The sequence below is a fragment of the Heteronotia binoei genome, chromosome 9 (assembly GCF_032191835.1).
Source record: "Heteronotia binoei isolate CCM8104 ecotype False Entrance Well chromosome 9, APGP_CSIRO_Hbin_v1, whole genome shotgun sequence".
In the NCBI taxonomy this organism is placed as follows: Eukaryota; Metazoa; Chordata; class Lepidosauria; order Squamata; family Gekkonidae; genus Heteronotia; species Heteronotia binoei.
Window position 1 is genome coordinate 65149208 of NC_083231.1, and position 24707 is coordinate 65173914.

At 43.4% G+C, this 24707-nt stretch overlaps 1 protein-coding gene across 8 annotated transcripts in view; it reads left to right on the forward strand.

Annotated features, from left to right (window-relative positions):
• Positions 1–24707, forward strand: part of LOC132577189 (ETS-related transcription factor Elf-2-like) — a 63317-nt gene that overhangs the window by 32123 nt on the left and 6487 nt on the right. For 4 of the 8 annotated variants that reach the window (XM_060246765.1, XM_060246766.1, XM_060246768.1 and 1 more), the window contains exon 4: positions 17518–17631. In XM_060246765.1, coding sequence (XP_060102748.1) covers positions 17518–17631 — 114 coding nt within the window. Of the gene's footprint in view, positions 1–439; positions 731–17517; positions 17632–24707 lie in introns of those variants that run through there. The other 4 variants (XM_060246771.1, XM_060246770.1, XM_060246772.1 and 1 more) reach the window with 2 other exon arrangements.

Sequence of the window (24707 nt, forward strand, 5' to 3'; positions counted from 1 at the left end):
TTTTTTCCCCCGGGCCCAAGGTTTTCATTCTGCGTGATGAAAGACGCTTAAGGAAGAGCGAGGTGTCCATCTGGAGGAGAGTTCATCACTCCGTAAGAAGAAAGAAAAGCACCAACGCCTGCGAGGGTGGCAGTTCAGCTCCTGCCGCCAACATTTCCAGCTGGCTTGTTGAGAGATAAGGAGCGGAGCGGCTCCTGAGCCTTTCTTGACCAGGACCGGGCGAGAGAAAACTTCAGAAGCCTCCGAAAGATGCATTTTTTTTCTCTCTTCCAGATCAGCGGCCCTAGACTGGAAGGAGGGAGGGCGAGATGAGCGCCCGCTCGGCACTTCCTGTCTACGAGGCTAGCGGCGGAAGAATCGCGGGGAGGGGGGCGAGAGACGAGTGGGGGGAGGAAGCGCTTCTTTGCCGTTACTCCTTCCTTGCCGCTGCAGGCGGAGAGGTTGTGCGTAGATTAGCGTGGCTGGTCGTGCGCGGGAACGAATCGCGCTGCGAGGAAAAGCTCTGGTGGCCGAGCGGGAGGCGTTCTTTGCCGTGCGTTTGTGGCGGGCTCTCTGCGTGCGCGCACGTTGAGCAGCGGGGTCCCGCGTGCGCGCGGCCGAGCGCGAGGAGCCCCTGCGGGTCAATGTAAAGCCGCTGCCGCCGCTGCTGTTGCTCGCTCCAGCGGCATAAACATGGCGACTTCTCTGCATGAGGGGCCCACGAATCAGCTCGATCTGCTCATCCGTGCCGGTAAGCGGCGGCAGGAAACGGTTGAGGGTCTTGACCGGAACGCTTGCGGGGAAGGGAAGGCGTCTGGGGGGCGCGCGGGGGGGGGGGGAGAGTGAGGAGGGCAGGAGCTGCGCACGCTGTTCTCCGGCGCTTCCCGGGGGCGGCACTGGCTCTGGGCTGGAGTAATGGACGAATCCAGGAAGTGGTCAGTTCGGCGTGTGTTGTGTGCGTTATAGCAACCTGGCTGGGCTGCAGAGGCCCAGAGCGCTTGGTGTCTACTTGCTGTTAGCGGGCACAGAAGCGTGCATGTGTTGCCGCCGCTGCGCCGCCTTTTGGAGCCCGAACCAGGAAGAGCGTGGCGATTGTTGTGCCTGCCCTCACTGCACGCCGTGCCATGCCAGCTTGTCCGATCGCAAAGGCAGCCTTTGGGCAAAAGGGTTTCTCTTCCTAGTCCGAGGTGCCTCATCCCTCGGGTGGGCTACAATGGGCTCAAGGGCCTCCTCCCTCCCCTTAGAGGCGTCTCTTGCCCTCTAAACTTTGTTCCGTGCTGGGGGGAGCACGAGAGCCGCCTGGGGCTGTGACGGAAAAGGTGTGTGCACGGGGTTCTACACTGAGCCCCGGGGTGCTGTTCCAAACGCGAACGGAGCTAGCCGTATTTAGTAGAAATAGTTGGCCTCCCCCCCCTTCCCCCATAGCGGAAGCGCTGAGCTCCCTCAGGAGCCTCTTGCGCGGGGTGGGGAGGAGGGAGTGACGGGCTCCGCCGACCAATCAACTGTCAAACGTGTTCGAAATCAGAATGCTGTGGTCTCTATTGGGCGGGGCTAGGTTCCGTCGAGCCTATCCGGCCGCGGCTGAGATGATTGGCATATCCCTGTGGCGCTGACAATGCGAGCACGGAATTGGAGGGAAGAGGAAGGATTGTAAATACGGAAGTGAGGGCGGGGCGGAGGGGGGGTGACAACTGCATAGGTTATACAGCTTTAATAAATGACCTGCTCTCCTTGTAGCGTCGGTCGCTTCATGTGGAGATAAGTTGCCATTACCCTATTTATTTATTTATTTACTGTGCTGTTATTGATCAGCCAAACTTTAGTAGACCCAGCTCAGCCACTTATCCTTGTAGATTTTCTTTGAAGTCACCTTAAGCATGCGTCCTCCCAAAGAAGGGTTATATGACCGCGTTTCAACACACAGCCAGTTAGCCGTGGACATTTGTCATTGCAACCCGTACCCGTTAGTTTTTACTAAAATTCTACTATATAAGAAGCCCATTTTTATTGTAATGTTACCATGTGAATCATGCATAGAAATCACGATGGGTAGCTGTGTTTGTATGTAGCACTAGAAAAGAGGAAGAGTCCAGTCTTAAAGATTAACAAAATTTGTGGCAGAGTTTTCTTGAGTTGCTGCCCACGTCTTCATTTTTAAAATAGCATGTTAAGATGTTTACTTTATAATTTGCAAAATTATGATTACTGAATAATGAGTGCTTGTTTGAAGAAAATGGTTTTGCACTGATATTGTGATACACCTTTCTTATCTGTATTGCTTTAGGTACCCATTTCAAGTGGGAAAGAATTGCTTTTCCTGAAGCTTAGGACTCTGCAGAATTGCACGGATGCACAGGCTCTTTAGGGAGGTGCAGGTTTTTCCTCGCCTTGCCTTGGTTTGATCAGAAGGCTTTTAACAAGGGCAACATAGTGATGTGCAAGTTCTCCCTTAACATCCTTTTAACATACTGATTGATGGTACTGTGGGCAGCTTTCAATACTTACATGTTTGGGTAAAGTTTTACAATCTGGCTGAGTGTGTTTAAATAACACTATAGATCAGTGGTGCTGTAGGTCTCTTTTAAAAAATAATAATCCAAAACTGATCACTCAGTGCCAAAACTAGTGGAGTAAATACACTTTTCTAGAAAAACCAGCCAGCCAACTGCAGAGTATTTCCACTGTGATTTGTGTTTACATTATGTTCCAAACATGTATCTTGTATATTTACATAGAGGATGGAAATGGGGCCAAAAGACCATGTTCTCTTCAGTCTTACTGTTGTTCTCCTGTACAATCCAAGAATTGTTCTGGAAGGGATGGCATTATACTGAGAAAACAAGCATAATCTCTGAAGCTTTTTGCCTTTTCATGATTTTTAAACTGTACAGGATCATTTGTTCTTTTAAGGATCACTGAAGAGACCAGGATTAGATGCTGTAGGTCAGGGGTGGCCAAACTTGCTTAATGTAAGAGCCATATAGAATAAACAGGAGAGTGGGAAATGTGGAAAGAAATCAACTTTAACTTGCATTCTCCAAGCCGCCAGCTACCTTGGAGAAGTGATTTAAAGAGGAAAATGCCTTCTTCAAGCCAGCCGACAGGATGGTGGTGACATCAAGAGCCACATGTGGCTCTCGAGCCACAGTTTGCCCCCCCCCTGTTGTAGACCAGCTAGAGATGTAACATTTATGAATGTTAGGAAGCCACAAGACAAAAAAGACAGGTTTTTGCGGGGGGGGGGGGGCAGAAATTTTTGGAGAAATTTAAATATATAGAGTACTTTCCTATAAAATCTAAACTTATTTTATTGATTTAACAACATAATACCTACCATTTATAACTGCATATAAAATTGTACAAGTTTGCTTGTTTATCGAATTAAAAGTACAAATGTTTTAGTTTTCTATATGAGAACATTGCAAGTATATAGTTGAAAGAGAGGCATCGAAAACAGTGAACTCTTTAGTAACTTAGTATCATTAAACACATTGTAGCATATTAATTGTTACCAAAATTAACATTCAGACAAAAACATACTATTGAAAAGGTTATATATATTTACAGTATATATAGGAATTCTCATTATCTAATCCTGTAGATCGTCTTCTATACAAATTTTCATTCTGCACATTTACTCATTTCAAAAAGAAAAACAATTAGAGTGGGTGTTTTTGGAGGGGTCTACCTCATTTCCCCCAGTATTTTCCACTGGAACAATTGAAAATGCTCTCAGCCTTTTTATTTGTACTATCCATTTTGAGGGGAAAAATAGTCTTAAGAAGCATTTTCCTCATTTTATGGGGAAAAAATTCTTAAAACATTTTCCCAGCTTGCCAGGTGGCACATGGTCATCTGATCCCAGTACACTGATTCCCAGTAGACTCTTGTTCCCTGCTGTGTAATTGGGGGGGGGGTGCATTTATGGGGTAATTCTGGACCTTTGGGGTTTTTTACATTGTTCTTATAGAAATACATTTTTTTTGTTGGTGGTAATTTTGTGTATTTGTTATTTTAGCATTTCCTTGAAATTGAAAGGTGGTTTGTGGGCTTCTCAATTTAGGTACCAGTTGCAGCTTCATCTAACATTCTTGCTTTACTAATGTAAAGAATAATATAATCACAGTAGGGTAAAAGCCTACTGTTGCACCCCCTCTATCCCTTGGCTGAGCTACCACCACGAGGCCATGAAATGTTTACAAATATTCTAACTTCTGAGAGGAGTGGGTAAATATAGAATGAGGGAAGTAAAAGGTCACTTTGGTTCAGTAATTTCTTCCATGGTGTCTAGAGGCAGCTATGTGCTCTTAGGTGGGAATGGGGGATGGTAGGACTGAAGTGATCAGAGTTAGACAACTGAGTGTCAGGAAAAGAGTGAAGGTAAATAGAGGGATATGGGCAGAGAATGGGGAATGAAAGAGCCTGGGGGAACACCTCACTTAGTACTTAGAAACAGGAAAGACTGCTGCTGGAGTGAAAAACAGGCAAGTGTTTAGGAGAGCTGTGGCCAAGGGAACAATGATTGATGTGGTTGGGGTTGGTGAAGCTGAATTTGGGGGAAAAACAGGCAAATACTGGCTTTAAAGCTGTAGTACTTATTTATATTGCAACCTGTTTTTGAGAATTTGTTGCACATTGGTGTGCTTTGTTTACTTTATTAAGCATCTGTAGTACTTGAGTATTGAAAGGTCTTTAGAAGAATGTTGTAGACTGTTTTGCTCTTCATGGTCATTGAAGAGAGTTCGCATACTTTTATTGGAGGAGCCAACAGGAGCAGCTTCCTCCCCTCCTCTAAGTTGACACTCTTCAAATACTTAATGAGAGAATCATGTCCCCCCTTAACCTCCTCTTCTCCAGACTGATCATTCCCAAGTCCCTCAGCCTTTCCTCGTAGGCCTTGGTCTTCAGGCCCCTCATCATCCTCTGCACCCACTCTGTCTTATCTGGATACAGTTTAAATATTGCAATCTAAGCATATTTCCAGGAAGTAATTGCTTTGAGTTCACTTTGAATAAGGAAACAGATTCAGGGTTGGACTTCAAATGTACTTTGGGGATATACTTTCCATTTAAATTACTATGATGGTGGTGATACTTCAGGGTTGTATTTTGGCAGTCAGTTTTTGGTGGGAATCTTAGCTGAACTTTTTATTTGTGACAGAAAATTTATATGCCACCTCTCCAGAAAACCTGTCTAAGACTGCTGACAAAATAAAACATGCTAAAATAATAAAAAGTTACAATTAACAAAATATTAAAACCCAGCCCCCCCTTAAGTTTAGCAGTATCAAATAAGTAGCATGAAACCATTCTCAAGCTTAGAAGCAGGATGTAAAAACATTTTAGATACCAACTTCTTAATTAAAAGCCTGATTAAAAAGAAATATTTTGGACTGGTGCCTAAAGGAGAGTTGGGTAGGCTTCAGGTGAAACTCAAGGGGAAGGCATTCCACATATCAGGTACCACTTCTGAAAAAGCCCTGCCTCTAGTCACCAGCTACCTCAGCAGCCAATTCATTTTGCAAAGGGGGTTGTCTTACAATCACATTCCTTTATGTATTCATGTTGTAATGCTATCTACAGTTAGTGACCATCATGCACTTTTACATTAGAACACGACTAATGGAAAATTGTATGTGGAGGAAAAAGGGTTTGGGGAATTAGCTCTGGATTTTGTTCATTTTAGATTGAAATGACTAGGTTTGAACATTAATGGGTATTGATGCATGCAGTAATAGGCCTTTAAAGACACAATCTTACTTTCTTCCTAAAAGGCTGGGAAATGAATAGGATTGTGGTTTTGCCTCATGCTATAGTCAGTGTCCTTGGGAACTACATGTGGCCAGCTTCACAGCACAAGTTTCCCTTGTTGCGTGAGTGCAATATTTGTGGCATGCTGATATGTACATTAACATCATTGCCATATTTAATGCACAGACCTTTGTAATATAGCACTTAGCAATTCTTTGTATTTATTTATTTCATATATACCCTGCCTTTCTCCCTAGTGGGAACCAAAGCATCTCACATAATTCTACACTACAATTTATTCTCACAACAACCCGATGAAATAGTTTAGGCTGAGGGTGATCTTGGACTAGTCACACTTTCATGAAAGCGAGGGGATTTGAACTTGGATCTCCTAGATCCTAGTCTGGCATTATGGCCTCTACACTGCATTGGCTTTCATTGCCAGGGGTGTGCATTCAGCATAAGTCAAACTGAATAAATACCTTAAAGTTTAAACCCCATCCCTTCTCTCTGGAGCCATGCACAGCTGCAGCCTGACTCTGGGAGGGGATGGAAGGGGTTTAAATCACTTCACTCCACAAGTCAAGCTCTGCACGACTCAGTGACTGAAATTTTCCATTATATCATGTGGTGACGGCCCCTGTAGGGTATAACAGAGCCGAATACATTCATGCTTCCTAAATACTAATCTGAATGCCAGTACAATACTAATACTGGAATTCCAGAATATTTGGGAATATCAAATATTTTCGTATCCAAACATCTGAATCTAAATAGGCCTTTTTTCCCTTTGCACACCCCTAGTATTGACTTCACTTTTATTCTTTTTCAATGATTGTTTGTGATTTCTTGTTCTTCTGTCTGTAGATGTTTAGCAAAACACTTACTTCCATCTCCTGTCAGTTGTGAATTGTATAGAAAATGCAGCCTTTGTACAGGTATTTGGGCTGGGAAAAGAGAATGGTGCCATCTGCTGGGAAGCAGGATTTGAACATGTCTCCTGTCTGCTACTGAAGCATCTGGTTAAGTAGATTATCATGTTTGACAGCCACAGAAGGGAGAATGTCTTTACTTTATCCTTCCAATCTTGCCTGGTGGTTGGAGAAAGAGGAAGAGGACAAGCTGTTTGTTCGACTTATGATGCCATGCTGTTGGGAATACCTTGTGTTACCATCTTTGTGGAACAATACTGAATTGTTTGACTCCTTTTCCATCAGACATTCAAGTTGGCTCATAGGAACAGTAAAAACAATCACAGTCATTAAAACAACTTAACCTGGTTGTATCAGCATCAGTAGTTCTTTTTTTAAACACACTGGTAGTTTGTCATTTAAAATTAAACAACTAAATTCATATGAAGTGAGAGGGTGAAAAATAGCAATGAAAAGTATTCATGAAAAACATTTTGTGCTACGTGATCAAGGTCCCCAAAGCTTTGCACATAAAACATTTGAACAATTAAAAACTCACACACTGGATCACTACATTGAGTGCTTTCGCCAGAGAGTTCAAACTGATGTGATCAACAAACAACACCATGCACAGCAGAATCTCAACCATGCTGAAAAGAAGGCCATAGACCAAGGGTGTCCAACTAATTTGTTATGAGGGCCGGGTCTGACATAAATGAGACCTTGTTGGGCCAGCCGCATGTGTACATATTTAAGATTAGATAGCAGAGATATACACTTTAGAAAGGACACAGACAAACACAAAGCATGCTTAAAACATTAGTACTTATTGGTCTTAAAGTGATTTCTCTGTATTTCCCCCATGTGATCCAGAGAACCAGTTAAATGAAGCTCTAGCTCTTTCCTTCCTTCCCCAGGGGACCAGGAGGGGGAGGAGCCTCAACTAATAGAAGGAAGAGAGGTTTAGCTCAGTAGCTCTGATATGCGATTGAGAGATCATGGCAAAGCAAGGTCTTCTTCCCCCCCCTCCTCCCCAAGGGAGGAGCCTCAGCCCATGGAGAAAATAAGAGGTTTTGCTCTGTAGCTCCTGTGTGATTCAGCAAGCCTTGCAAAGCAAGCTGTTATGCAGAAGGAAGCAAGATATAGGTAGAAGGAAGCACATGACAGCCAGTTGCTTGGGGGCCTGATAGGAGCCTTCTGGGGGCCTGATTCGGCCCCTAGGCCAGATGTTTGACACCCTGCCATAGACAGTCTCAGGAATAATATGGATATTACAATTAAAGAGGCAGACAAAGGAGGAGCTGTTGCCATCATGAACACATCAGACTACATCAAAGAGGCTCAAAGACAACTCTCAAATACTTTATTTTACAAACCAATGGACTCGGACCCCACACAGGAATATAAAAAAACGAAACAAGATTACAAAGGAATTACCACTGAGCATTCAGGAACAGATCCTGTCAGACACATCACAGGAACCTCGACCAGGTACTTTTTATCTTCTACGCAAAATACACAAACCAGGCAGCCCGGGATGTCCCATTGTTTTGGGGATAAGCACAATCACTGAGGGGGTATCTGGATATATTCTATGTCCCCAGTGCCCCGTTATGTTTGTGACACTACAGATTTTCTGTGGAAAATATAATCTCTGAACAACCTTCCAGAGAACACTATCTTAGCCACCATGGATGTGGAATCTTTATATACCAACATCCCACACCAAGATGGATTACAAACTGCAATATAATCTCTGATAAAAACACAGCTGATTTTGCCGCTAAACTGTGCCACTTTGTTCTCACCCATAACTACTTCAGGTTTGGCAATGAACTTTTCAGTGGTACAGCCATGGGCACCTGCATGGCCCCACAATATGCTAACATCTTTATGGGTGACTTGGAGCAACAATTCGTAGACTTCCACCCACTCATACCTACCTTATACCTGCATTATATTGATGACATCTTTATGGTCTGGACACATGGTAAAGAAGCCATGGATGCATTCCACCAAGCATTCAATGACTTTCACCCTGACAGTGAACCAGTCTATGCAAGAAATACATTTTCTGGACACCACTGTAAAAATACATGAGGGACTCATAGACACTACCTTATACAGGAAACCTGACTGACAAACATGCCTCCAGCTACCATACCAAACGATCCATTGTATACAGCTAGGCTCTCTGCTACAGCTGCATTTGCTCCAATCCTACTGACAAGAGATTCTCACCTGAGGGATCTACAACAAACCTTTTTGGAACTAAAGTACCCACCTGATGAAGTCAAGAAACATTAACAAAGCCAGAATGATACCCAGAGAAAACCTGTTACAAGACAGACCCCGAAGAGACAATAACAAAGCACTACTAGTGGTCACACACAACGCTCAACTGAAGACAGTTCAGCGTATCATCAACAACTTAACAACCTTTATTGGACAGTGACAGCTTTCTTTCAAAAGTACTGGGGGGTAAACCTTTTCTTGCACATAGACAGCCCCCCAATTTCAAACTCCTCCTCACCCACAACAATACAACTTCACATCTGGGCATGAACACCAGTACCAGAGCTTGCAGTAAACCCAGGTGCCAACTTTGCTGCCACATACACCCAGACAACACAGTCACTGGACCTAACAGCATTAACTACACCATCTCAGGCTCATTCACTTGTTCATCTTCCAACATTATATATGCCATTAAATGCCAACAATGCTCTTTAGTTCTCTACATAGGGCAAACAGGACAAACCCTATGCCAAAGGATAAATGGACACAAATCTGACATCAGGAATTACAGAACTGAAAAACCTGTTGGAGAACACTTTAACCTTCCTGAGCATTCAATGGGTGACCTCAAAGTAGCTGTTTTACTGCAAAGGAATTTCAAGAACAGAATAGAGAGAGAAATTGCTGAATTACAAATTATTATGAAACACCTCCCCAGGACTGAACAGGGATATTGGGATTTTATCTTATTACATATGCTAAAACAACTCTCACTGAGTATAGCTATACATCCACAGTATTCCAATGTATTTCTCGTTTAGAACAGTGTATCAGAATAATTTTTTGTATTGACATACTCAAATAAGGGATATGGCTCTTTATCTCATTACATACACTAACCCTTCCTCCACTGTATTTAATGTATTCCTTTTTTTCTAATGGCAAACTATAATTATGTTATAACCTCTTGAGTAACTATACCCTCTATTTAAACCCAAAACTAACAAAGCCAGAATGTTACCCAGATTTATGGCACTTCACACCTACAACATCAATCTGCTTTTTATCACCCTCCAATGTTGTTTTAGCTCAGTTAACATTAACTAACAAACACATACCCCAATTTGTGATTCTTTTAATCTGCTAAAAACATTCCCATGATTCTACATACAAACTCACTGCCCACTTATATTAAGAACTTCTGGTTGCCATTCCAATTTTGTCTGACATGAAAGCTTACATTCTGAATAAAACTTAGTTGGTCTTAAAGGTGGAACTTGTCTACTGCTTTGTTTTAATACCAGAATTGGGGAGGAGAGCCAATAATGCTTGTTGGAGGTATGCGAAACACAAGAAGTTTTCACTTGCTGGCGGACGGCACTGATAGAGGGAGACAGAAGAATCTCCCTAGGGAGAGAGTTCCAACATTTTGATGCCATGACAGGGAATACCCTTTCTTGGATTGTTACTCATCTAGCCTCAGATAGCGGGACAACCGAAGCAGGGCCTCAGAGGATGACTGGAATGCATGGGTAGGTTTGCGTGGGAGAAGGCAATCCTTAAGGTATGTTGGTTGCAAGCCATAAAGGGCTTTAAAGGTCAGTACCAGCACCTTGAATTAAGCCCAGAAGCAAACTGGAAGCTCCTGTAGGTGGAACAAGACTGGAATTATATGTTTCATATGACTCACTCCAGTCAGCACTCCAGTATGCACAAGCAGGATGAATTTTGCCCAGTGCATTAAAGATAACAGAGATTATATTAGATGAATGCCTCCTTGGAGAGATTTTAGGTGCTTTGGAAAGGCCTTCTGAGAGGCTTGTCTCATTCCTGAAGGTCCAGGGAACCTAGAGAAGGTTCTCAGATAGTGCTCAGCCTATTTCCTGCCTGGTCTTGAAGCCTCCCTTCTGTTTCACCCTGGACTCTGCCCCACTTCCCTAGACCCAGTCTGGCCCTGTGTCATCTTGCTCTGGAATTGATAAAGGGTGTCGGTCAATTACCTGCTCCCTAGGCTACCAATCTGCCATCACCTTCCCCTTCCTCCTGTTGCTCAGCCTGGCTTCATGCTCTTGTTTCCCTAGGCCCACGCTGGTGGTGGCTTCCCCACTTCTCTTCTTACTACAGTGGCTGCTGTGATGCAGAAGGAAGCAGATGACAGACAGCTGTTTGGGAGCCTGATTTGGACCCCGGGCCGCATGTTTGACACCCCTAGCTTACATTGTGTAATCTGCCTTGAGTCTCTAAATGGGCTATAAATAAAGTAAGGAAGTCAGATTACACCTTGGTAAAATGAACCATTTGAAAAAAAGTCAAGTTGTTAGTCAAAGTAGCTGTGGCTTTTGGTGTGTATGTTTTCGAAACTCAGGGAGCCACTATTTGCCCCACTGGAAAACTTGTCTTTTCCCCAAAAGGGCAAATAGCAGCTCCCTGGGGCTGTTTCAACCTCAGGAAAATGGCATGGGGGTGCTGAAGCCTCCTTCTCATGTGCCATATACCCAGTCCAGATCAGGCCTGCATACATGAGGCGCACAGAACTCTCAGTGCATGTGTGACTCAAGTCCTCATGGCAGCAAGAGGACTTTGTTTCATTGTAAAACCAGGGTGACCCTTGTTCAGGTTTACACCTGCCTTTTTTTCTTTTCAAGGTTAATGGGAGAGCAGAGGATAGTTCTGAAAGGTAAAACCTTGCAGGGGTGGAAGGATTAAACACCCCTTCTGTGTTTCCCATGCAGCACATACCAAATTGGGCCCCTGTGACATGAAACATAACTTTAAAAGATGCTGAAATGATGGTTGCATGCAAATGTGCCTCCCTGCAGAATGTAACAAGAGGTGTTCCCCCCCCCTAAAGGGGGGAAGCTGTTCTCATCCGCAGGTACACATACTTACCTTGAATAGAGTGAATTTTCACCGCTTTATTCCATACATCAGACAGGCTATTGGCTTTATGTTGTTTTCAGCTGCTTGTTATGTTTTATTCATTAAGTATATATTTGGTGTCTTTTGAAAAGGCCAGTCTGCTTTGATTGTTTTTTAAAATAGAATTTTTCCTGTGGATAATGTGTGTTCAGGGGAGGAGGTTTTTGATTATCATAAGAGCCAGCTAATGAGCACTATTTGCACAGCTGTCTTCTGGAAGCAGGAAGAAGCAATTGTTTCTAAGTTTTGCTGTTTTAGGAAGGTTGTATATCGCTCCCCCAAATGCATAGATTCAGAACAGGTTCACTACTTAAGATGTGTCTGAATGTAACCAATATGTCCCCCAATACAGTTACTTCTGTGTAATGTGCAGTTGCTGCATTGTCAGAATAATTCTTCATGAAAATATATGCTGAGACGAAAGTTGAATATGTAGGCTAATCAGATATATTTGGGATGGACCTTGACTTGTTTATGCAGTACTTATCTGTAGAGAATTTGTTGTTATGCAGATTACAGTAGCCTTTTGTCACTACTTACAGGTTGCTGTAATCACTTTCTCCACATGAAATCCTGTTCTTGATTCATATTCTGGGAATTTCCTCTTGTCTTTTTCTCTCTATGTGATTTATTCCTATGTCACTTTTTCTGTACATTAAAAACATGGTTTTGTAACCTGTGTACTAGAGGTGACAGGTGGGGAAATGAGTGTCATAAAACTGGCTACTGGCTGGTCATTTAACTGCAGATATTCAGGCATTTCTGTACTATATAATCTCAATTATCATGTTAATTATCCAGCAATGTTGTCTGTTTTGAGTTATACAAATGGATACAGGGTCTTTATTGATCTGTTGCTCTGAATGCTGACATAGTTTAGTTCTTTAATTATAGACAATGACCCTGATTTCCAGCATTTCCAGTATACCTGCTTCCTTCTTGATTGTGCTTTACAAAATAAAACAATAAATCTGGTTTTGTGTATGTTGGTTAGTTTGCCACATATCTGTTATGTTATTATACTCGTGTCTACTTACTGGCAGATTCTTACATGTAGTGAATTATTTCCAGATGCTGCTTAGAGACTTGCAGCTATCTAAATGTCTTGGAATAGAACCTAAGAGGATAAACCATAATGTAAGCCATGTGCTTTCTCACTTTTAAATACTAAAGATGGCAGATAGCATCAGTCCTTGCATGTACAGACAAATGGAACTCTGTCTGGGTTAAAGGACACTGCACTTTAGAGATCTTTTCTATCCCATTTCCTACTCATTCATTCCAGATCTGCAAGAGAGTTAATTTCTCCAGCACTTTATATGTTATAATTCTTATTCTCAGCCCCCTGAGATGGTGGTTAGACTTCTAATTTTTTAGAGCAAGGGCTGCCCCACTGTGCCATGATTAATTTTTTTCAGGTTCAGGTCTTCAAGAAAGTATAGCATGTATTTGGCATAGCTAGTATGTGCACTGGCTCCTCTGCATCTTTCATGTCATTCTCAAGCCACCAGCTGCCTTGTTGTGAGTGATAGTCCCTATTAACACTTTGCAGGCTTTGCCTCTCAGCAGTGGAAAATTTGCACATGCAGCTATTGTCTTTCGTGGCTGCTTAGCTGGTGAAAATGCATTCCACCATGTAGAGAGATGTTTGAATGGCTTGCAACGTGGAGCAGCCTCCGTGCTATTGCATTTCAAACCAGTACCCAAACACAAGGTTTCTCGTGTGACTTGGTTCCTAGGATCAAAAGCCCTTTTTGTTCTTTTAAAAGTGGGTTCTTCCTTGTCACTGACTTAATTTAGAATATTGATGTAACAGGATAGTTCTTTTGAAGTTCCAGCAGAGAAACACTACTTAAATCCTTATTAGCTTACTGGCACTGGGGATTGGTGACCCTACTTATTCTAAAGATAGACTTTGATGCTGACAGCTCAGCTGGAGTGTTTTAGCTTTGAGTAAATTTCCATAAATGGAAAGAGCAACTGGAGATTGTGCGTGTGCGTATACCTTCATATGTGGGTGATATGTAACAGGTGGCTATATATTGCTGGTTTTAAAAATCCATGGAGGGAAAAACAAAGATTTTAATTTTATATTGTTATCTCTGGTAATAACTGCTTATAACATAGTTATTGACTAATAATTTTCTTTGTAAAATCCTACTGCAGGCATAAAAGTATCCAACCCCTAATGTTAAGGCTTCTTTTAGCATTGCAGAATGATTGTAAACTTGCATTAGTAATCTAGATAAAATGCAAAACCAGTAGTCATCTACTTTTTTTTTTTGCTTTCTCTCTCATTGGGAGAGTGATTCCCTCCTCATCTACATGGAGCCCCACTATCCCAAGTAACTGTTAGTCCATGTAGATCTCCTGACCTAAGTTTGTAGAAGGGAACCGAAGAAAGATCTGTAATCTTACACTCATAGATGGTTGCATTCGACCATTAGTAAAATAACTGCCTGATTCTTGAAATATCTGTATGAAATATTTAGAAAGCTTTTGGCATAAAAAATTAATACCAGCACATATGCTTCTTTTGGACAGAGTAGGCAAGTAAACTGTGGGGGTTGGGGTTTCAACACCCACCCACCCTGAACAGTTTTGACTTGGTACCTTTGAAGCTGAAGCTCACTCATGATACTTTATATTGTGGGACACAGCTTTAGTTGGGAAGGCTGCAAGCATGCTTAAGTAATATCCTTAAGGGTTAACACACAGCTAGGCCTGACTGAGAAGTAAAGGCAGAAGAGATACAAACAATGCAGCCTTATCTATAACAGAAATATAACTTACAGAATGTCTTACTGAATGTCTATTGCATTTCTAAGTAACAATGGAGGTGGGGGGGTTCTTAGAGCCCAAACTGGATTTATCTCTTAAAGGCACATGCAACGTAGAATTTCTTCCTGTGACATAAATTCTGACCAGTGAACTGATGCCAACCTGGCAAAATGCATTAGTAGTGTGTAGCTGACTTTCGTGATGAAATTATGCTGAATGTTGCAGTCCATTAATATGTGTATATACTGACATGTGCCAATGTGTCATCAAGGCTATATAAAATACTACCCACCTTGAAAGAGGGTAGAGCAGCTTAGTATGCAGGCTTTGGCTTAGCTTCTCTATTGCAATAAACTTTTTTCTTCCTCCTCCATTGGACTTCACTGAGTGTTTCTACACTTAGAGCACAGATTTGTGGAACATTAAGGCCTATTTCAGTGTTGGCATATATGGACCACAGAAGGTGGGTTGAATCCCCCACCTCCAGTTTTAAGCTTGGCACCATTAAATTTGACTGGGGCTGTGTAATAATATGAATCTTGGTATTACCTATGATAGTGATGCCAGTTTTCTGGAAAATGTGAACAGAAATTAGTTATGGTTCACTACATTTGTTTGACAAGGAAGGAAGGCATGTTGGTTTCTCAGACAGCCAGCATGGTGTAGTGATTGAGGTGTCAGACTAGCATCTGGAAGACATTGGTTAGAAACCCCAGTCTACCAAGCAAGCTCACTGGGTGACTTTGGGCCCATCACATTCTTTGGGCCCGTCACATTCACTTAACCTACCTCACAGGGTGATTGTTGTGAGGATGAGATGGGGAGAAGGATGTTGTAAGAGACTTTTGATTCTCCATCGGGGAGAACTGTGAGTATGAAAACTGAAATACTACTTTATATGTTTAAATATTTCAAATGTTTGCCAGTTGCTAGAAGTAGTTAAAAATACTTGATTGGGAGAACAGATCAATAAAACCAATTCTAAACATTACTTAAAATTTTTAAGAAATTTCTCCTAAGCAGAAGCTAAGTGGGGTCAGTTCCGGTTAGTATATGGATGGAAAATTACCAAGGAAGTCTAGGGGTTGCAACACAGCGTCAGGCATTGGCAAACCAACTCTGAATATTTCTTGCTTTGAAAAATCTATGTGGTCTCCATAAGTCAGCTGTGACTTGATGGCACTTTCCACCACCATGTTAAGACTTGACAACTCAACATCATATATTTCCCTTAAATCATTTAAATCTTAAGGGAAAAATAAGGCCATGAAAATGTGATATACGGTATACTAATTTAGCACTTCAAAAGTGTGTACCTCATTTGTCTGCTAATCAACAGTTAATTGCCTGATTTATTGGTATTCTACCTATTTTATACAAGAGTAAAAATGCTAAAAATGAATATTTCTAAAAGAATAGGAGGAAGAGAATAGAGTGATGCCTTCCCTGCCTTAAACATTACTGGGTCATCAAAGTTGCCATAGATTAAATTCTTACTATTTCTACCACATGTGCTTGCTGGTAACAGCTGGGATTTGATACAGAACTGAACTTCAGATGTTTACTTGCTGAGTGCTTTTGCCCATCTGCTATCTTTAAGTCTTTGTGTATTACAAAAGTACTTAACTAAAGTAATTGATATAGCTATTGTTCCTTATCAGCCTTTGCATACAGAGAGAAACGAAGAAATTACAGAAAAATGGAGCCCTTTCCTAGTCAGGATCACTATGGTATGGTCCCACACTGACATCATGACAAACTTCTGCTTGTTTGTGGCAGGCATGATAACAATTGGATGGCCATGTTAGTATAGTCCCTCCCTCCCTCCTCTCATGCACCAAACATGATTCAGTGTCCTGGTTAGGGAAACTTTCGATCTCTAGTTTGCTGTTAAATCTGATTGCAGGCACTTGGGTACTTGGAACTTTTTTTCTTTGCACAGACCAAGTTTCTGTATTGGGGTTAAACTATTTTTAGAATTCTGGTCTGTATGAAGGAACAAACTCCAGTTTGCAGACACCATAGCAAACTGGAATTGAATTTTGAGCTTTCAGTTGTGCTCCACATATGAGGGGGAAAGGGAGGTGGTTCATGATTGCAGCCAACACATTCTGCTGCTGCTTATCACAAACAGAGGTGTGTTGTGATATCTGAATGTTGCCAGTAAACTGTTGCCTAGTTTCTCTGGCTCAGAGCCCTTGTTCCTACTTAACTGTTAGGGTAGGGGGGCATAATGCTGTATAGAGCACATGGTTTGCATGCAGAAGGTCCCAGGTTCAGTCCCCATCATCTTCAGCTGAAATGATTTCAGGTAGCAGATGTTATGAAAACCCTGTTTTTACAGAGACCCTGGAGAGCCATTTCCAGTCTGTCTTGGTATAAGGCAGCTCTGTATGTTCACAACTGGATAGTTTTTAAAATATGGTAATTAATTCCTTCAGTGATTATACACCCAGCTAATTGATTATAACATAAAAACCACCTAGTAGTATTTGAGAACAAAACTGCTTTGCCCCAACGTTAAAGGAAGAATGAATTCTGAAATGTTTTCTCTAAATCTTCACACTTCATAGAAAGGAGAGCCAGCACGGTGTAGTGACTAGATTGTTGTACTAGGGACTGGAGAACCAGGTTTGAATTCTTGTTCTGCCATGGAAGTTCACTGGGTAATGTTGGGCCAGTCACTCTCTCAGCCTAACCTACTTCATAGGGTAGTTGTAAGGATAAAGTGGATGAGGGGAAAACCAGGTTGCAAGTAACTTTGGGTGTCCCATTGGGGAGGGAAGTGGCATATAAATATGTAAATTTATTTTTAGCTCTTAAGCATTTATTATAATGGAACATGTTTCTTTTAAGATTTGACTAATGGATATAGCTTATGTCACACAGTTGTCAACCAAATTATGTGTGTAATGGAATTTACTTTTCTCTTTATCCAGTGGAAGCATCAGTCCATGGCAGCAATGTGCACTGTTCAGACAAGACAATTGAAGCAGCAGAAGCCTTGCTTCACATGGAATCTCCAACCTGCTTAAGAGATGCTAGAACTCCTGGTATGTCAATAATACAGATGACTATTTTGGAACAGTGGTTTAATTTGCATTCTGTCAGAGCAGAGCCCTAAAGGCCTTTAATTTAGTGGTGTGAAGGACTGGGCTTCTTTCACCTTTTCTGAACTTTAATGTTCCCAAGCTTTGATACTTTTTCTTTTAGAAGCTAGTTTACAAATGATACATGAAGGCTGGAAGCCTCTGCCTTGTGGCAGTAGTGTTTTGAAAACTGCCCAAATATCCTAGTTATTGCTTTGTGCATTACAACCGCTGTTTGGAGCAGCCATTGTACAGAGCTTCTTTCAGTAGCTTCTGTATGGCAAGTACTGTGTTTAGATTGATTGTACTTGACCTCAAAAAGGAGAGGTGGTTTGTAATTTGTGCATACAATGATATTTTTACAATTATTTGTATGTTTGTTTGAATTGCATAGATTGGAGTATTAAATCCTTCTATTTATACTTGGGTTAGTCAGTCTGAAAACCATTGACTAACAGAACAACAGAATGTTAAGACAGCTTAGTTTTAATTTTATTTCATTTCTAGAAGTGTTTCTGAACGGACAGATTTAAATTTGTCAGCCATTGCAATACAAATGTCAATTAAGGAACAGACTGACGACTTGTAGGAACACCGTATGACGACTGTGAAAAAAATGGACTTGTATTGGGGGTATATTCATTGGCTTGGAACCAGAGATGTGTAATTGGAAACAAATGGATTGTTCCTCTTGTGCAAGATTATATTAGGTTATGTTATATATTATAGTGCACAGAAATGGGTTGGATATCTTGCACAAGTGGAAACTGAATAAAGATACAATGTTTGACTTAGTGCAAGTGGCTACTACACTTTTGCATTTCTGCTTGTTCAGAACTCTTATTGCAAACAAATTTTGTCCTGGAGCCAAATGTCTATCTAGACTGCATTGTATTGCAGGATATTAAAAAGTCATACTCAAAAAATGCATTGGGGAGTGGATAGAAATCAAGTGTTTCACAACTCCTAGAGATTGTTTCAAACTTCAAGGCCTAGATGACCACTTCCACACAAGGTTAATTATTTTTTTTGTAGAGCTGCAGCTTTTTCATAATAACTCACACCAGTTCTACAGAATATTATGAGGTCACCTTTCTGTGAAAAGCTGTACCTGGAGCTTTTAATAATAGTTCCCTGAATCAGTGGTTTCTGGAAAAATCATGCAGTATTTTTGTACTCATATGTATTCAATACGTTACACTGTCTGGAGCAACAGCAAACAAAAACACTACCCTATTTATATAATCTGGGGTTGTATCATGCCCCCATTGCTCTGTTTTCAGAAAGAAACCTGCCTATACTTTGGGAATATTATTTACTAGTGGGCAAATGACTAGGGAAAATATAGACATGCTTTTGTATGCACGCTTCTGTACACATGCTTAAAGTCTGTTCATCACTCAAAAACTGGTGAATGTCTTTTGAGAATTTTTATTTAAAAAAAATCCTATCTCAGTTGATCTAATGCCTATGAGTTGTATCCAGGCCTGGTGCTAGGCTTTCCTACACCTGAGGACTAATTTAACTTTTCAGTGGTGATGTCACTGACACCCCTCCCTGTCAGGCTCTGTAACTTTATCATACTGAAATTATAGAAATTATAGAATACTAACCAAATGGACTCTCCATACTAACCCACAGCCTTTTGTTATACTGTTATATTGTAGCTAGCATGCATATCAAAGGGGGGACGTTTGAAGTGCTAACTTTGTTTAGGTTGTAAAAGGAGCAAAGGAATGTGACCGTTAATAGATACCACCGCTGGCCAGCATCTTCCCAGAGGCAAAGAGATAAGCAGGAGCTCTCGTGTGAAAGTTTGCACCTTCACTCCCTGTTGTTTTGAGAATAGTGTCTTTGTTTAGATATCACTTTGATGTAGATTCCATAAGACTAAGAGACACCCATTCCCAGGTATTAGTCTCAACTTTTGTTTCCAGCTATGAGTTTCCAATAAAGTATTACATTGTCTCAATGAATACCGCCTTGAGTCTCCATCGCCTGACATTTTGAGACTAATCTTTTAAAAGAGGTTTATCTGAACCCGGCCACTTTGAAGTCGAATGGCTGAAAAAGTTCCGGATAACGAAGAACCTGCAGGGGAACCGAAAACTCCCCCCTGGCACGTCTTGGACATAGGCGCGCCGCAGAAATCGAATCCCCGTCCTACATCCAAAACCTATTCATCAGCCCGCAGCAGTGGAAGCCAAGGACCTCCACCGCACTGATGGATGCAGACCCGGCCCGACACGAGACCCTCCTCACCTGGCCCGCGACGGAAGAGCTAGGGGAAGAAGTTGACGCATCCCGCGTGAGCCCGCCCGACTCGGAGGACGAGGATGAAGGGGCCGGGGGCCTTGGAAAAGAAGATGAAGCCGCCCGCTTAGAAGAAAAAATCTTGGGGAAAGTGAAAACCCAAATGAAAGTGCTGGCGAGGGACCTCTGAAGTGAGATCCAGAGCAACACCCAGGCAATCGCCCGGGAAGTAGGGAGGCAGATCGACCGCATGCAGTCCCTATGGGAGATGGAACGCCGGCAGCCAAGGGGATCGGGGCTGCCCGCGCCACCACCACCACCGAATCCAAGCAGAGGAGGCAGTGGGGGAGCCCTGGCACCACCTCCGGGAGGTCCAGCACCTCGAGAAACAGGAAAACCCTGGGAACTTGATCTCAAGTTCAACGGGGACCCAGAAGAAGTAGAATACTTCACCATCCAGGCGACCAGCTATATGCACTACTGGGGGAACTCCTTCCCTGATGAACCAAGCCAGGTGGATTATCTAGGATCGAAACTCATGAGAGTGGCCTGGAGATGGTACGTGAGTTTATACGAATCGAGAGGCCCGGAGTTGGGGAGTGTGCATGCCTTCTTACAAGCCATGCTGCGCCAGTACGAGGATCCCCTCCGAGAGGCTCGAGCCCTCAATGCACTGAAAGACCTGAAGCAAAGAACCCGCTCGGTGAGAGAGTACACGGCGGAATTCCAGACCCACTGTGCCCGGGTGAGAAGATGGAACGAAGTGATGAAGATCGAAGCCTACCAGAGCGGCCTTAAATCCGCTCTCCTGGATCTGGCCCTCCACCAGGCACGGCCAAACACGCTGGTGGGGTGGGTGCAACTAGCAGGCGAAGTAAAAACAACATGGATCGGGTGGCCCTACAGCGACAGCGAGAGGGGAGCAGAGGGGGACGTGAGGCTCGGTCAGGGGCAAAGACTGAGCCCAAAAAACCTACCCCCCCCGAGCAGCAACGCAAAGGGATCCGCCACCCACAGATGCTATCGGTGTAGCGACCCGGGGCATCTAGTCGGGGAATGCTTCGAGAAACCTCGAGCCCCCCCCCTTGCACCAAAGACGGCAGGTCCCAAGGCGAAGAAGACACTGGGGAGACCAAAGGAGCCCAGTCGGGGCAACACCGCACTGTTGGCGGTGCTTGATGAGGATTTTACCAGTGAGAATGAGTTGGGAGACGAGACAGAGCCGACGGGAAACGAGCACGACCTGCCCCTAGCGATGCCGAAAGGCAGGTCAACGCCACACCGGCACCACTGCGGGTGAGAATATCCGGAGAACTATTTTTAGTCCCCTTTATTAAATCCCAATTCCAAGCGTTTTATGCACACCCGGGCACTAATCGACTCCGGATGTACTAGAGAGATCTTCACCTCGAGGTTGGTCGAAGCACTAGGGTTAGCCAGGACACCTCTACCCCACCCACTACAATTCGAGCAGATGGATGGGACAGTAATGAGGAGGGAACCGTACGTAGAAGAAACCCAATTCTTTCCAGTAGGGATCAAAGAGCACTGGGACATGGAAGTGTTTGTAATTGCCTCCTCCTCGTCCTTTGACGTAGTAGTGGGGGTAGGGTGGCTAGCGAGGCATCAACCAAATATCCAGTGGGCCGAGCAAACCATAGACTTTGACAGCAAAAAATGCACCCACCACCACTGGTCGGTAAAATGGGGCCCCTCGCCTCCCCCTCAGAATGAGAGACTATGCTTAACCATAGAAGAAGTATGGTCCATCCCACAGGAGTATTGAGACTTACGTAAAGTGTTTAGTGAAAAGGAGGTGGACGAACTCCCCCCCCCCCCCCACAGAAGCACAGATTGTGCTATTGAGCTCATCCCGGGGCAAGAGTTACCCAAAGCGAAACTGTATTCAATGGGATGGGCGGAGAAAGCTGAATTGAGGAAGTTCTTGGACAAAAACTTAAACCCGGGGGTTCATCCGGCCAGCCACGGCACCGCTCGCGGCCCCAGTGCTATTCAGAAAGAAGGATGGGGGGCTTAAATTTTGTACAGATTTTCGTGGGATAAATGCCATATCCATGTCAAACGCCTACCCCATCCCCCTGATCAAAGACTTATTGAGCACAGTATCAGAGGGGTGCATCTTTACGAAACTAGATCTGAGGGACACTTACTTCCGAGTCAGAATTAAGGAAGGAGATGAATGGAAGACAGTGTTCAACACCCCCTTGGGACAATTCGAGTACTTAGTGATGCTATTTGGGCTACAGGGGCCCCCGGGAGTGTTTATGAATTTCATTAACGAATTACTGAGAGAATATCTGTACAAAGGGAAAACCAGAACCGTGGGGGGGGGGAATAAACTAATCACAGAAGCAGAACAAGAAGGGGAGGAGCGGCCGGAAGGGCTAATAAAGGGAGAAGGAGGATTTTGGTATGGGGAAGGGAAATTGTACGTCCCCAAAAGCCTCCGCCAGGAAGTACTGCAACACTGCCATAGCAGCAAATTAGCCGGGCATTTCGGCTATGTAAAAACGCTACATCTGGTGAGCAGACAGTTCTGGTGGCCCCAAATGAAAAAGGATATTTCAGAATTTGTGACGTCATGTCCAACTTGCATAATGGTCAAAAGGAGGGGAGGGAAAACACCCGGTTTACTTCGTCCCACCCCCACAGCAGAACGACCGTGGTCGGTGGTGTCTATAGACTTTATAGTAGAACTACCCATGTCGCAGGGACGGACAGTGATCCTAGTGGTGGTTGACACGTTCTCAAAACAAGCCCACTTCATCCCGTGCAAGCAACTCCCCACTGCTAAGAAACTAGCATGGCTATTTTTCTAACACATTGTGAAACTACACTCATTCCCAGACAAGGTCATTAGTGACCGCGGCCCACAGTTCGTTGGCAACTTTCTGGAGGGAGTTTTGTAAATTAACAGGGATTGAGCAGGGACTGAGTTCCGCCTACCACCCGCAAACAGACGGACAGATGGAACGTGTGAACTCTCTTCTCGAACAGTATCTCAGGTGCTTTATTAATTACCAACAAGACAATTGGGTGGAGCTATTGCCATTTGCAGAATATGGTTACAACAATAGCCTACATAGCTCGACAAAAACCACTCCCTTTCAGATTGTGAATGGATACGAAGGGAAACCCTTCCCCAATTTACCAGTCACCAACAACCCCAGTTCCCCCACATCATGTCAGCAATGGTGGGAATTGCTAGCCAAAGAGTGGGAATTAATTCAAGAAAACTTGGAAGCAGCCAAAAAGGATTCCAAGGCACAATTTGACAAAAAACACTCGCCCTAATGGGACTTCAGAGTGGGGAATACTGTGTTCCTCTCAACTAAGAATCTACCTTTGCCACAGTCATCCAGTAAGCTAGCGTACAAATATTTGGAACCTTTCAAAATAAAGAGAATAATCAATGCAGTGATTGTTGAATTAGAGCTACCTAAAATGTTTAGTAAAATTCACCCTGTTTTCCATTGCAGTCTTCTGAAAAAAGATCCTGGAGCTACATCTTGGCATCCACGCCCTACAACACCCACCCCTATTCAAGTTAGGGGTCAGAGTCATCATGAAGTGCAAGCAATACTGGATGCCAAGCTCAAGCGGGGAATCTTGCATTTTTTAGTCCGATGGAAATATTTTCCCCCCTCGTGCAACGAGTGGGTTAAGTCAAGCGATCTAAGGGCACCTCTTCTTCTAAAAAGATTTTACCTACTGCACCCAGACAAACCCCGAGCGCAAGCTTAGGGGGGGCAGTATGTCAGGCTCTGTAACTTTATCATACTGAAATTATAGAATACTAACCAAATGGACTCTCCATACTAACCAACAGCCTTTCGTTATACTGTTATATTGTAGCTAGCATGCATATCAAAGGGGGGACGTTTGAAGTGCTAACTTTGTTTAGGTTATAAAAGGAGCAAAGGAATGTGACCATTAATAGATACCACCGCTGGCCAGCATCTTCCCAGAGGCAAAGAGATAAGCAGGAGCTCTTGTGTGAAAGTTTGCACCTTCACTCCCTGTTGTTTTGAGAATAGTGCCTTTGTTTAGATATCGCTTTGATGTAGATTCCATAAGACTAGGAGACACCCATTCCCAGGTATTAGTCTCAACTTTTGTTTCCAGCTATGAGTTTCCAATAAAGTATTACATTGTCTCAATGAATACCGCCTTGAGTCTCCATCACCTGACACTCCCTTTGCCCAGGTTCCCTGAGCCTCGAGGTGCCTGGGCAAAGTCTGGAACATCACGGACACGCTCAGAGCTGGGCTCTGAGTGTGCTTGTGGGCCTGCCCTTCCACTTCGCTCAGGCTTCCCGAGCCCCAGGGAGCCTGGGCAAAGTCCTGATGGGATGGCAGTGGGCACTTGCAGCCCTAATCCCCATTTCACTCAGGCTTCTCGAGCCCTGGGGAGCCTGGGTGAAATCTGGATTGGAGAGGGGGTGCCAGACACCCCTAGGCCAGGTGGTGCCCAAGGCCACCACCTAGTTGACCTACTCCCACTCGCCGGCCCTACAAATGTTCAACTGGCTGGTGGGAGCAGATCTTTTCTCCTCCCATCTAGCAACCTCCTGTGAGTCATGAAAAGGTGTGGCTGGGAAAAAGAGGTTTCCTCATAGACCCAAAGTCCCATGTACAAAGTCCCCCTCCTCTCTTTTCTGTCAATGGAATTATGGTAGGATGTAAGGAATATACAAATGAAGCATATTGAATGTCATTTAAGGACGTATGAGCTGTAAAGTTTACATTTACATATTCTACTTCTGA